Source organism: Tauraco erythrolophus, chromosome 9 (assembly GCF_009769465.1).
Source record: "Tauraco erythrolophus isolate bTauEry1 chromosome 9, bTauEry1.pri, whole genome shotgun sequence".
Classification (NCBI taxonomy): Eukaryota; Metazoa; Chordata; class Aves; order Musophagiformes; family Musophagidae; genus Tauraco; species Tauraco erythrolophus.
This window is the reverse complement of record NC_141473.1, coordinates 24,455,215-24,470,511: the sequence shown is the minus strand read 5'-3', so window position 1 is coordinate 24,470,511 and position 15,297 is coordinate 24,455,215. Positions and strand designations below refer to the sequence as shown.

Here is a 15,297-nt window from a genome sequence, read left to right as displayed (position 1 = left end):
TGTTATGCCAGGCATTAGCTTTGCAATTGAAGATAAACTTCATATTCTATAGCCTTGAACTACAGTAATCACTGATGTCAAGCTGGGAAGATTAAAAAAATAAAATCAGGTTAACATAAAAATACATTCCTGCATGGGGTGTGGGGTGGGCTCAGCCAGTCTGACAGCTTAAGTTCTAATGGAGTGTAGTCAGAGAGCTAAGGAACACAGGTTTTCTCCAGCATTAACTTGAGGAGTAAAAGAAATGCTATGCTATTATTTTTAAGGTGGTTTATTGGTTTTTTTTAGAGAAAGACTGAAGTCAAGCTGAAACCCAACTAAAATTTACTGAGGTTCCCATTCTTACCACTCCCCACCTCTTGATTTTTTTAAGAAAAAGAGAACTTTTTCTAAGCATGTCAAAGAATCAAGCAGCACTTCTTCAGTTGCTACAGTTAAGTCAGTTGTTTGGCAGTTACTAGCCCTTCACAATCCATTTTTTTCTTGTCAGTCTATCAGGGCAAGCTAAATAAAAAGTGACCTTTTCGCTACTACTCTGGAGTTCGAGAGAAACTCCATTTGTTCCTCTCTTATTCAGCACAACTATTATGCTGTAAAAGCTACAAAGACAGCGAGGCCTGTGAAAGTGATTTTTAGTGTAGTCCAACAAACACTAGCCAGTTTACTAACTTGTTCTCTTATGTAAATTACCATGTAACTTTTATGAGGTTTTACAAAAGTGTTTTTACACTTGAGAATAAATTTTCTTTCAAGTATTGAGTGGTTTTGTGACCTTTTTGTAACAAAATCAGCTTTTGAAGACTTAGCCGAAGGGTATCTAAACACACATATACACATTCAGAAGCTGAAATGGGAAACATCTTTTGAGATCCATCTTGAGAAAAGTTACCAAAAGGTAAAGTTTTAAAAGCAAATAGATATAACTAAATAAAATAACCTTCCCAGTAACTTCTGACTGGGTGCTTGAAGCAGCATTTTTTATAGTGATAACCCTTAAGATAAGCAATCAGTACATTGCACAGTTCATCTAATCTTGCTTAGGAGAGGTTTTTAATACTGACTACATGTATTTATGCTAGCAACTGACAAGGTTTCCATAGAGTTTAAATAGGAATTGTTGAACATGCCAGCTTGCACACGTTAAATCTTAGCACTAGTTATTTCATCCAGTTATGTACTACTATATCCCATTTTGATATTAAGTTTAACCATTCATTGCCTATGCACAGAGAGATATTTTAGTGAGAAGTGAGAAGCCCATTTGTTCCAAAACCTAACTGCACTTGTGGTCACCAGGAACCAAATCCACCCAAAAACTCTTGCAACTTACAAGTTACCTGGCTGTCACATGTACTGGCTATCAGTCTGGTTGAAGCCTGTTTCTGTTCCTTCTGAGGAAGTAATCATGCAGGCAAACACAACAAGGCCTGCATAAGAAAAGACAGTTTTATTAATGCTTCCCTCAAAAACAGTTGCAATGTGCAGCCTCTTCCAAACTCAGGAAAAGCTCTGAAGACAGCAGAGGAAGCAACTCAGCTGGAATAACTGAATATCCAGATGACAGCTTTTAATAGCTTCCCTGCTTGACAGGAGTCATCTTTAGACTCTTCTGCAGCTGAAGAGCTGATACCCAGAAAATGACTGAAAGACTAGAATGGGCAAGGAAGTCGACATGGACTTTCCTGGTTCAGCCTTTAATAAGATCCCATTTTTGATGCATCTGCTCTTTACACTAAGAACTATTTGATGAGAATTTTTAAAAAAAACAAGAGATGGAAGAGAACAGTCATTAATGTCTGTCATCACACAATGACTTGACTAAGGTGACACGTGTGACTTACCCAGCACAGGCCAGAGTGCTTGTCTCAATTTAGAGAGTACAGAAAGTACCATCATCTCTCATACTGCTACTTTGGAACTTCTGTGACTACATCCACTGAATAAATTAATTTCTATAGTTATTTCCTTGTGTATTCTTCCACACTTAAGAAAGGACAGCCTTGTGTCTGTAGTTCATGCAAAGACTCAACTACCAAAATGCAGTTAAAGTTTAATACCATTATACTTTACTGTTCCCACAAACAGAAGATAAACATTGAAAAGACCACGTGGTCTGGTACTGCCATCAGTGTGCCCATTAAAAATAAAAGACAAAAAGCAATCTTTTGTATCACCTCTTTTAAAAAGATGCATTGCTGGATAAACACCATCACAAGAATATCAAGTACGCCTGAATATCCTTATGCACTACAAATGCATTTACATTCATTACAGAATAAGGCTTTTAGTCTTTGCCTACTGTTAACCTGAACTGAGACTGCCTTGAAATGATCTGTACCTTTTAGGACAGTTAAATTTAGACAATTTTGAAGTTACCATACAAGGTTTACTATATCCTAATCAAGTAACTGAAAACTGTCGTAACTCTAGTTTGTAGAGCAATGAGATCAGAACAGTTGCAGCACGCTCAGATAGTTTAAGCTGCAAACACAAAGATATCTGAAGATAAAAGCTTGTAAAACTAAACAAAGCAGTACTTCTTCAGTTCCATTATTCATCATGTCATTTATGCTCTATATTTACCTGAGGACAAAGATCAAGCATGACAGTTGCTCAAATAAACCTTCTTAGGCCATCACAGAAGGTCATTTTAATACAAAAACCGATTACCTCCACTGCAATGAGAAATACTGTACTTTTCCTGTCACACACTGTGAGCTCTAAATATCATCTTTCATTAGTAGATGCATACAGATTGTCAAAGACAGTAGGCACTCTGCTGTTAGAAACAAGAAAGAACTGGTTTGGAATGCAAAAGTCAGGTGCAATCTTAGCTGCAGTGACCATGAGATGGTGGAATTCAGGATCCTGAAAGGAAGAAACAAGATAAATCAAGACCCCAGGCTTCAGGAGAACAGAATCTGCCCTCTTCAGTGACCTGCTTGGATAAGTCCCATGGGATATAGTCTTCAAAAGAGAAGTTCTGGAGAGCTGGGTGATTTTCAGGCATCACCTCACTCCGGATGGTTCACCCTGAGAAGCAGGAAGTCAAGCAAAGGTGGCAGGAGGTCTGCATGGATGAAGAGAATGCTCCTGACACAGCTGACATGAAGAACAGACACACATGAGGTAAGAGCACGGACAGGTGACTCAGGAGGAATATAGAGACACTACCTGAGCACGCAGGGATGGGGTCCATTCCAAAGCCTAGATAGAGTTGAATCTAGTAAGGGACACGAAGGCCAACAAAAAATGCTTGTTTAAGTACAGCAGCAGCAAAATAAAGACTAGTTAAAACGTGGGCCCACTGCTGAATAGGTGGAAGGCCTGGTGACAATACAGAAGAGGCTGAGTTACTCAATACCTTCTTTACCACAATCTTTACTGAGAAGATTTGCCTTTGGCAATCCCAAAGGCATGCCTGAAATGCACTGAAAGTTTGGCACAAGGAAAATCTACTAGTGAAAGAACATCAGGTTACATCTGCTATTCTGTGGGTGTAACCATTGATGGAAAATGCAATGCAGTTTCATTACAAAAGGTCTCTTCACAAGGATTCTAAGCCAACAGCAACAAGACACACAAGTCTTCTACAGGAACAGCTTGTTTCTGCTCTCTGCTCTTTACTGGAGAACCCTGACATGAATCATCAGTTTCCTACCCTACCCATGAAGTCAGGGTACTGGGAAACTGCTCCAAAACATGCTGTCAGTCAGAAAGTTACCAAGATCATCATCTTTTAAGAGTCAATATGAACTAACAGTTTCAATAATCACTGAAAGTCTTTGGGAGTTAACAGGGTTTTTTTCCTTCTTTCCCTTTTCATCAGCCAGTACTGTTATCCACTGATCATTAATCATAATGTAAGTAATTATTCTGAAGCATCAAAACATTATTTGCTTCAGATCTAACACATCTTTAAAACCACTGCTTGATTCCCCCCACCTAGTCCTCTCAAAGACTTCCTTCATCAATTCAAATTTCAACTATATTGGGAAGGGGAAGACACCTATAAGTTACGCCATTCAAGTTCTGACGCTACACATTTTTAAGTATAAAGTATACCAAACTATTTTATTTGGTTCATTGTTTTATTAAATCCTATAAAGGAATTCCATGTCCAACATCCAATACTACTATGTGGAGAAAAATATCTTCTTCTTTCAAAGCACAAAGCAAAGCTACATAACATTCTAAAGTAACAAGAAGTCAGAAACAACAAAAGTTGCTAAACATTGGCCTTTAATATGGATTTAACAACTTCTCCCTCCCTGGTGTAATTCAGTCATGCAGCAAAAGCGTATGTTAAGTTTTTCAGAGCAGGAGTGGTATACACCATATTGTTGGCATATGGAATTTTTTAGTCCAACTGCCACTTTAAGGTTATCCATCCCACAATATTATTCTCAATTTTTATGCCCAAAAGCAAGCTGCATGTAGTTACTAATGGAGGCATTCACCATCTCTATGCATATTTAAAAGAACAGAGAACAAAAGATTCTTCTAAAGCCAATGGAAGAGACTGGTATAAATTAAGTCTCCAAACATAATAATAGAACAAAGAGATCATTCCATTCAAATCAGAAGCTGATTTATCACTTATGTAAAGATAATTCCTAACAGACAAAAAGCAAGAAAGAAGTTTATGATGTGCTTTTGTTATTACAAAGTTGCTTTCTGTCTGATTAGTCATTAATCACGCTTCTCCCTGTCCCTCTCATGCACATACTCTAATGGGTTTTACCCACTTTCTCATAGCATATGGCTACAGTTCCCACAATATGATAAGTTATCCCTAAAGAAATTGCAGGTACACTGAACATTCCATTTCAAAAAAGAAGGAAATTTTTATTATTTAAAAAACACTTTCCTAACACTAATCACAAGGTTTCTACTTGTCTCACTACATATAGACAAGACCCAGAAACCGTAACGAAAAGACTTATTCTCTCATGAGATCGTCAGGGCTCTTCTGGTACCGTCATTCACTTGTCACTAAGTTTTCAAGTTCCGTAGAGTTCAGATGAGCTGCTGCAGCAACTCATATCTTTCAGCTTGAAGATACTCAGATGCGACAAACTGAGAGGTGGGGAGGCACAGATACATATATACATATCCTTATCGTATCTATACATATCCCGTTACAAACAGGAAAAAATTCAGAAAGTTACTACAACCCCTTGAGAGCCATCTTTCGTGTTGTGTAAAAAAATCTGCAAGGAAAAAGCTTCCCCTTACTTCTCCATTCTTTTCCAAGATACATAAATACATAAAGATTGCAAAATTTTCTTTCATAAAAAAAGAGAAACACTAAGCTGTCCTCAATAGCTCACTCCCATCCTGTGCACCCTGAGACAAAACGGGCTAAATCAGCTACACCAGAACAAAACTTAAGGATGACCAAGCTGTTTTACCATCCACTCTCCACAACAGTCTGACCATTTCTCCTCATTCTAAGTGTTTAGCCATGTGTTTGACTTTTGCTGCTGCAATCATGACAAGGGTTTCAAACCAGGCTACATTTTTCACAAACTCATTTACATGAGTGATTTCCAAGTTGGTGGTCTGCAGGTGCCGGTAGGCAATTCACAGCCTGCCTGTCCAGGGAAAATGCAGAGCTCTCTCCGCATGGCCCTGCAACCCCAGGCAACTTCTCACTTGACAGAGGCCCATGGATACACACCCAGAACACGCTGATTGATTCAGATGATTACTACTTCGTAGCCCACTAGGATGAGATAAGACAGCTGCTACAGCTACACTAAATAAAACTTTCACAGTTGAGGGGGGCTTTTTGTTTGGTTTGTTTTAAACTTTATGTCACTACTTAAGTACTGGTATAGAGTTTCACCTGTTTTCCAGGAATCTGTGTGGTTTTAGTTGTGTCTGGATGGGCTGGGTTTCAGTTGGTGGTATTTTAAAGAGTCTGATCTCAACTTTCCAAAGTGACAAAAGGCTTTGACATGAATAACTGTTTGACCCAGTGCTATAGGGTGTTGTTCTCAACTACAACCTCCAGTTAAGCTTAATCTTACTCTAGACTATATTTATTTACTTTTTAAAATAGTGCTTGGCCCCACTCTACTTAAAGGAAACATCTGATAAACCATGACTATGAGACAGGATATTTATAAGCTAAGAGACCCTTACTGATGATTAGTCTGACCTGCTAGTTGTAGTTAGTGACCGAGATGCAGAAAGATGCCAGTATAGTTTCATAAGCCTTCAAATCTCAGTAGATAAAGGCATATCACAGCATCCACCACGAATACATTCTTGAAAAAGGTGACAGTTAACAGCTTAATATAGAGTAAAGCAATTTTCCCCATAAAAATAATATGATAGAAATTGGATGCATGGAGACACATACTAAACATATAGATTCAAATACAAAAGGACAGCACCTATAGCATAGAGGATGGAAAGACAGAAGCTGCATCATCACCTAGACAAGTGCTGGCCTTTCAGAGCAAATCTCTGTTCTGAAAGATGTCGGCCACTTCATTTGTGACAGTAAGTGTCTTAGAAATCTTTCACTATGAGCATTTCACACCAGTGTCAGTTTCCTCAGGTGGCTCAAGCTCTGTTAAAATGAAGGACAAAAAAACAGGTTAATGGTCAGGCATTTAGTCTCACACAAAGCAGGTCAGATTTTTCAGAGCATTGACCTGGTTCAACAACCTAGCCTCTGAAAAGCCAACATCTCCTTGAGTAGCTGATCCTGCTCTAGTATTTAAATTTACATCTACATCGTAAGTCCTTTCTCAGGTTCCCCTCTATTACCTCAATTCTCATGCACAGTATTACTTCCCCACCTGTCAAACTCAGCAGCTTCACCCATGGTACCGTTGGCATTTGGCAGAGCAGCAGTGACTCCGCTTTTTGAAGCAATCCTGTCTGAAATAATGGTGAGAAGCAACAAGAGTGGGCTGTGCTAAAAATCCATACAAGCCAGTAAGTGAATGGAGTTTAAAACATCAGATTAGAATTTGCTTTCTCTCTCTGGCAATAATACAACATTACTCTGGACATAAATGCTTGTAAACTCAAAACTGGAAAGTAGATATTTTTCTCCTCTGTGAAATGAAGTTATTTGACATAATGTGTGTGACAGGTTTAAGTTTCCTGCATCATCATTAGTCATCTTAGATACAAATTCCTCTTTTTAAAAATATGCTAAAAGTTTGATGAATGTTTTAGATAAAAAAAATTAGAAAACCACTAGAAGGTTAATTTCCTCTCAGTGAAGATTGACCAGTTGGAATTCTGAATTCTATTTCACTGCCCACTAAACTAATAACATATATTTCACAAGCTCCAAATGATTCCCTGCCTATTAGGTCTGACTATTTCCACCCCCTCAATCAATTCTGTTGTCTTACAGTGCTACATCTTTAGCTACAAGAAATATCAAACCAAATCCCAGCCCTCCTGTAAGAGGCACACATCCACTCCAAATATCAGCCATAAAAACATTAAGATCTTAAGTCAAAAAAAAGGACTGATTTAGTACATTATTAATCTTGTGACATTAATCTGAAGCCTCTCCCTCAATTCTTGGCTTCAAAGGTTACTTTTGTGCAAAAAAGTTTCTGCCACTTACTTCTCCGTGCAAAATTTTTGCATGGGCAACATGTACCTTATCTTACAGTTAAGAAATTTCATCAAGTTACTTCAAAACAACTTGAGTATTGTTCTGCAAAAGCTATCCCCTAACAGAACATTCAAGACACAGTAGAACTGAACTGTCACATATTGGAAACTAATATCGAAGTGCAGAACACCAAGTCTTTCTTATTTACCTTTACTTTACAAGTTAGGGGCTAACTTGTAAAGATTTTGTTATTTCACTAACTTCAACAATGACTTGGACTTTCTCTTACCTAGGATTACTTTACAACTAGGTTCTGACAAGGCAGCATCCCTACAGTGGATGTTGTTGAATGTGCAAACCTTACACTAAAAGGCCCATGAAACTTGAAGTGGCTTCAGGCAAACCTTAAAATACAGCACATCCATTTCCGCCAGAACATATAGAACTGCATGCTGAATGGCAAACTGAAGGAGAAGTTCTCATACAGAGATCTGTGGTCAAGTTATCTAGGAGAAAGACTCCCTTTCAATTCATTTAATAGTCTTAATTTAAGACTCCTATCCATCAACCTCAGTTCCACCTTGGATATAGTGTATTGTGTTAACTCCATCTCAAGAATGTCAACAAAACAAACTTAATTTGTTGCATATGGTTCCTTCCTCATCACCATAGTCATTTCCTAGCCCATTTCCCCACACAGCACATCTCCTAGGCCTTGCACAAGAATGGGTCTCAGCACTTCAAACACTGCTACCAGCAGTTACTTACAGATGCAATAGTTACACAAATTAAATATTGCACTTTCTAAACTGTGGAGTCCTTACTATAGGCTGGGGAGCAGGAGAATGGTGCTACTGTGTGTGACAAGTTATCCCTGAAAAACTTCTCTGGTGGTCAGTAGTTAACCATCATGTACTTTGCAATCCTCATGCTACACAAAGAACTCTGAGCAGACAGCAACACAAGGAGCTAGCAGCTACATTACTATCTTGGTTATACTGACAATTCCATCTCTGCTGTCACCTGTGAAGCCACCAGAAGGCTCGCAATTAGATAGCCCGTCTGCACAAATATTCCTGCTCCTGTGAAACTGCAGTTGCACAAGTTACCTTTACACTTCAGAGTGACACATTGAAAACATAGCTCCAGATAGGAAATAGAACTTTAACTCTGTATTTTCCCTAATGTAGTCAAAACTGTATTCTACCAGATCAGGGCATCTTCCTTGTAAGTACCACCTCAAATTACTCCACTCTTATTTGCTCTTTGTGAATTAACACAGAATAATAATTCAATCTTTCCTTTTATCGAGCTAGCAGGCAAGAAAACCAAAGGCTTGCAAAACAGCCCAAAATGAAAGAAGAGCTGGCCTTATCAAGATGGAGAAAGAAACTAATTATGTTTCTGCATTTCTCTAATAAATGCTACTTTATGAGATGAGGTTTCTTTTGAGACAAAGGGAGCAGGGGGAAGTGGTCACACAACCCAGTGACACAGGCTAAGCTCAGAGAGACAAGGCATTATTGTAGTCTTCCTTTCAAGGAAAAGTATTTCATACACTCAGGCTTCACACCCTTACAGCCAATATACCTATTACATCAGTTCATTGCTGCAGACTGATTGTTTTTCACAAAAACAAGAGTTTCGGCTAAAGACAGCAAGAAGCACAAGTATTCCAGACAGTGTATCTTTTAAAATCCATGGAGTCATGGGGATCGAGACTTAGTTTAAAGAGACATGCTATGTTTATCTGCTTTCAAGAAGTCGAGAGATTCAAGCCGATTTTCCATCACCTTTAGCTTCCCACAAGCAAACAGTAACTCACATCCGAGGACATGTAGCAAACAGAACAAACTAAAACTCCAAACTTTGCCTAGAAAGCCCAGGTCTGCCCCTCCTCGACTCCTGCGCTGAGAGCGAACTGACAGCCTTCACTAATGCAAAAATCACTATCAAATGCCTGGGAAGTTTAGAGGGGTTTTTTTAGGATAGGATCACACCAAGTAAGCGTTCTGCCTTTTATAGTGCGTGCACTTAAAATAGGACAGCAAAAAACCACACAGCGCATCAGAGACATCTGTGAGACATCCCAGGGTGCGCTCCGCACTGAACGGAGAGGATGGAATAAGCAGCAACAATTACAGCACTATACTGCACTTTAAGGTGATGTTGTTCCTCAGGTGGGGAAAAGGCGGACCTCTTCGGTCACTAAGATGGTGAACAACTCGCTGCTCCGGACAACTCATGGCTCCACAGCACGGCTCGCCGAGCTCCTTCGCGGGCCGGGGCGGGAACAGCCGAAGGCGGCTTCCAGACAGGAGCCGCAGAGGTCCAGAAGGCCTCCCCAGTTTAACCCCTTCCCAGCCTCGGCCACCGCTACCGGCGGCACCACCGCTGAAGCCGCCGCCGTACGGGGCGCCGCTCGGGCGGCCAACGGCCGGCGAGGGGCGGGCCCGGGCACCTGCGCGCCACAGGCTGGGGCGGGCGGCGGCCGCGGGACCCCGAAGTTGGCCGCGGCGGCCAAAGTTGCTCCCAGGGCGGAGGAGGCGGGCCGGCCGTCGCTACTCACCCGCACCAGGTTGCTGACAGCGGCCTGCACAGCCGACACGGGGGCGGTGAGGTCCGGAATGGCCTTGCCGTCCACCTCCCCCTCCTCGTGCATGATGACCAGGTGGGAGATCTGCTGGGCCACCGGCTCCAGGATGCTCTCGATAGTGCGCGTGTGGAAGACAGGCATGGCGGCGGCGGGGCGGGGTGCCGGGGCCCGAAGTCCGCACAAACTCCTGGCAAACTCTGTCCCTGCGGGCTGGCGCCCCACAGAGAAAGCCGCGGCCTCCGCGCAAGGAGAAAAACGAGGAAGGAGAAGGAAACAAACGACCCCTCGGACCTCCCCTCAGCGGATTGCAGCAGTCCCGAGAAGCGACTCCCTGTTCAGGCTCGCGGAGGCGGGACTCGAACTCACCGCCCTACTGCCTCCCCCTGGCAGCGCCCACCCCGCACTAGCACCGCTCCTCAGCCAGGCGGCGGCTTTTCAACCACCACAACCTACCACTCCCACGGATTCCCGCCCCCTCGGCCGCCCTCGCCCAATGGTGAAGCGAGACCGCCGTTCCTAGTGGCGCAATGCCGCGTCCATCAACATTCCAGCGCCTGCCTCCCTCCCTCCCTCCCCCGCCATCCCCCCCCCCCCCGCCTTTCCCGCACCACCCGCCTTCCCAACCAAGCTTGGTTGCGAGGGCGCTGGTTTCCCAGCGTTGGGATGACGTCAGACATTCTGGTGTCCATATAAGGAGACGATTAAAGCCACGGTGCCGGGATAGTGGTGGAGGGAGCGGGCGGCAGCGGGATCCCTGCGCCCGCCCCTGCCGCCCCCGCTGGCGGGAGAACTTCGGTCCGTTGGGCTGAGGCGGGATCGCCCGGCGGGGTGCGTGTGGCTGGGCATAACTGGGCAAAACTGGGAAAGGGGGTGCCGAGGGGATGCCGATCCCCTCTCCTGCTTCCCCAGTCGCCGTGTAGGGAGGCTTCTCGCGGGGAAGTCTCTGACGCCGCGGACATGACTCGTCCCCCCGCGGCGGCTGCCGCGCTCTCCGCAGGGAGCCCGGAGCCGGCTCGGCCCGGCACGCCCCGGGCGCGGTCCCAACCGCTTCCGCCACCCCCGAGGAGAAGTGGCGGGAGGTGGCGGAGGCCGCTCCTCGCGGGGCGCTTCCCGCCCGCGCCCTGCCCGCGATGAGGAGGGCTGCGCTCGCCGCCCCGCTCACCGCCAGCCGCCCCTCTGGGGCTGAGGGGCGCGACGGGATAGCGCCGCTGTCCCGGCAGCGCCCAGTTGGGAGGCCAACAGGCGGCCCGCTGCCTGCTGCGGGGCGGGCCGGGAGCGCCCGAGTAGGGGGAGAGCGCAGCGCGGCTCACGGTTTTTACCGTTATACTCTCTGGTGATAACGGCGGGCGCGGCAGCTCGTTTAAATACGTTTAGGTGAGCGACGTGGTTTTGGGGGAAGGAGCGCAAACCGTAGCCAGCGAGTGACATACGTTCCCGCTTTCCTCCCGTGGCGCTAACGTTGGAGCACGGCAGCCGGTGGCTGCTCTGCCGGGAGCGAAGCGCCGCGCTGCCCGGCCGCGCGGGTGGCCCGCCTCGGCCGGCTGTCGGGTCCGCCGCCAGCTCCGCCACCTGACAGCGCTGTTACCTACCGGAGCGCTGTCCGGAGGCCTGCGGAGGCCATCGCCGGCGTTAATGGAACTCGGGGGGTGAGCTCGTGCAGGGCGCTGCGTTTCCCGCTTTCTGGCGCTGCTTGTGCAGCGTCTCCTGTGACAGCGGGAGTGCTCATGGTGTTAAAATAAAGTATATGAGTAAGAGGTTACAGGATCGTGATCTGTACTTCTTCCCTTCCTTGATAACGTAAGCGCAGAATTAGGTTTGGAAAATTATTACTGGCTTTTAGGTGTTTTTGTCCTGGCGCTGCTATTTTAAGCTGCAAATCAATGTTCCTGCCAGACTAGCTTTCCCTCCTAGATGTTTCAGAGCAAACTGTGCTTTCTGCGCAGTGTTTGAACACAGACGGTCCTACCAGCAAACACAGGGACATACAGAAAAAGCAATTAAATCAGTAAGGCTTCTGGTGTGCACAAGGGTCTGTCTTTATAACTTCCAGCACTGGAGTTGTTGTTGAAGCTACAGGGATAGTTACAAGTTGCAGGCCTAAGAATTCAAGAAAGATAGATTTTGTGCAGGATTAGAAAACTTAGCAACACCTTTAGCTCTGAATTTCTTCTTTGGTTGTTCTCTTTAAGTATGCTGGGAATTATGTGCATGTATGTCTATTTATTGAATCTTCAAAGATAGAAGTCAGATAATATTTCCATGTTATTTGTGTTTCCATGTTAATTCCATGTTAGGGAAGAGGTATATTTGTAGGCTTGATAATAGACAGTCAAATTATGTTATTGGCATTCGAAACATACTTAAAATATCAGCCTCTCAGCAATAATGAGCGTATTAAGTCACTTGAACTATGCACTGTAGGAGTATTTTATAATGTTAGCTATTGGCTATGTAGTGTTGTACTTGTTTCCAGTATATGCATTCCCAGCGGTGCCTCTTTAGCATACTATGGATCGGTAATAATGAACACACATAAAAATCCTTCTGGATAGTAATGTGCAGCACCTGGGAATTACGAAAAGCGGTTAGTCCGTATTATGACCTAATAATCTGCTCAATTCTGTTTTGTGGAAGTATGCAAACATAATAAACCACTTAATTAGTCATTTGTGGGACTTGCACATAAGCTAAGTTTTCTGATTAGTAATTGCTTTAAGTCTGAGATCTTTTATACTCAATTCTGGCTGAAATATGCATGTGCATGCATAGGTTTTAAAGAAAAAAACATTTTCTGGTCATTATAAAAGGCGGTCTTGGCTCTAATAGGTATAGTTACTACAGACAAAATAAAATATGGAACAGATGGACATTTTTGGTAGCCTTCTGAGACTTCACTCATCTACAGGGCCAAAATATGTGTATTTGTGTTTGTATTTGGGGGTGTGTTGATATTAAGCATTTGTTTCACTTTTAGGGTTATATTGGTGTAATTTTTGCCCATTCAAAAATCAATTTTTATCATCTGTACTACGTGACTGTACTGCAGGCCCATCACTGAAGTTCTCTGCCTGCTATTGCTGTGACTACCTAATTTTTGAAGCTGTATCTGGCAAAATACTCTGCAATTAACAGCAATACATGTAGCTCTGCTTTTGTTTGTTTGTTTCTTTTCCTAAGTACCACCTTTACAGTGTTTTCTTTTTCCTTTGCAGTATTCAGATCTGTCACATCGATGTCACATGAATAACAGCTTTGCAGCAGGTACTTTTTTTTAAAAAAGTTTCTTTTGCCCATTGCACTATTCAATCTGTAATTACACATTAGTTGTGCTGTTACTGCGACACTGCTTCTCCAGTTTCATTAACTCTCCAGGTCCTAACAGATGGTTTGAAGGTAATGATAGATTCGATCACAACATTTTCCATTTATTGAGCCCAAGGGGGAAATGTATGAATTCTTTTGTCCTCTTCCAATATGATGTTACACATACAACAAAGGATTCCCCACTGAGAAAAAAAGGGATGCTGAACCTGCTTTCCTTTCCACACACTCAAAACTTTAGTATTGTTAAGAAGCAGCATCTATTATTAGCACTGCAGTGGTGACTAGCATCTCAGATAAGATAAAGTGAGAAAAAAAGTTAGAATGAGAAAAAAACTTAGAATGAACGGATTACTTTTTAAGACACTTTCCATTTCTTTTGCTATTTCGTAAGAACTCATGTCAGTCCAGTTAAACACAATTCGACAAAGAACGTCATGTCAGCAGACTCTCACTTACAAAAATGTCCACTGACTTTAGGGCAGTAATGTCTCTCTGTCCCAGGTGATCCGATAACAATTCTCCTTCTCTAACACATAATGAAGTCTTTTAGTGAAGCAAAGAAATCCTCTCTTTACTTCCACTGAAGTGAGATGTAGGAATACAGAAGTAATGGGCTTTGGTAGAAAAAGGGAGAACACTCTGTGCCTACAAACAATGTAGCTGCACTGCATCCTCTTCCACAGTATCTTTCAGAGAGTTCTGTATCCTGCGGTCAGGGTACATGGCAGTGCAGCTGCAAGTGATGGGAGCGGTGGAGCAGAACTATTTTCAAAGAGCTTCATGAACTTGCAGTTGTCTGTAATTATAAGGTGTTTGCACTGAAGTGCATGTGTCTGGTTAGCTCTAAGCAATAACCTACATTTTACAGTAGTTATTTTCAGTATTAGGTTCCACAACAGAGCAGGATTAAGTTTTCTAGGCAAATGCGCTTGGCTGTGCTTAATCACTTTTCCCTGGAATGACCTGATGTTTTTCCTTGACTGTACCAACTTCTGACTTTTTTAAGTAACACCTGATTAGCTGCCCGAGAAAGTTTACAGAAATACCATATTCATATATTGCATACACTGAATTGCATTACTGTCTTGATCCTATGAAGATTTAAGCATATGTCAAAAATTTAAGGATTAGAGTCTCTTTTTATCAGTTTCTGGAGGATTGGAGTCTGCTGTTGGTTAGTGGACATAGCCTGTAAGGTCAATGCATTCTACACTTCGCTCTTGTCAAGCCATTAAATTTGGGTAATCTGAGGAGCAGGCACTGCCTGATTAAAGGAATCTGTTAAAAAAAAAAAAATCCCCTCTGTGTAATGTCTGCCTAAATACAAATTTTAAGTTTGTCATGGTTTTCTTGTAGAATGGTATTACTATATTGATAGCTCTAGCGTGTAGATGACTGGCACAGAAAGAATACATTTCATACCTAAAGAGTTACAACCTAGGGGAGAGAAAGAGCACGTTACTAAAGAGGTATGACAGTGTAACTTCACCATAAAAGTCCATCAATGTGCCTTGCCATTATAAAGATGACTTCTGCCATGAGACTAGGTTAGGTTCTGTTTGGTTCTGGATCCTGGCTGGCTGTGTTCTAGGAACTTCAACGAGACCAACGTTTCAGGATTTTTCTATACTGACTCATCATCAGTCACTGTCTGAGCTAGATGGGAGCAGCCTATCAGGATTGGAAAATTTAAAACATAATTGTCAGCCATCTCCTGAATATGAACTTTGTTTCATCACACAATGCTGATTGGTTCCTAGCTGCCCTTCTGTAGTTGTGTTGT

The 15,297-nt window shown here is 43.0% G+C and overlaps 1 protein-coding gene across 1 annotated transcript in view; it reads right to left on the bottom strand.

Annotated features, from left to right (window-relative positions):
- VCL (vinculin) overlaps window positions 1–10,574 on the bottom strand; it is a 62,498-nt gene extending 51,924 nt beyond the window's left edge. The window contains 1 exon segment of the mRNA XM_086617041.1: window positions 10,164–10,574. Within this exon segment, the coding sequence (XP_086473167.1) occupies window positions 10,164–10,331 (168 nt within the window). The 5' untranslated portion in view covers window positions 10,332–10,574.
- Window positions 10,575–15,297: the final 4,723 nt, after the last annotated feature.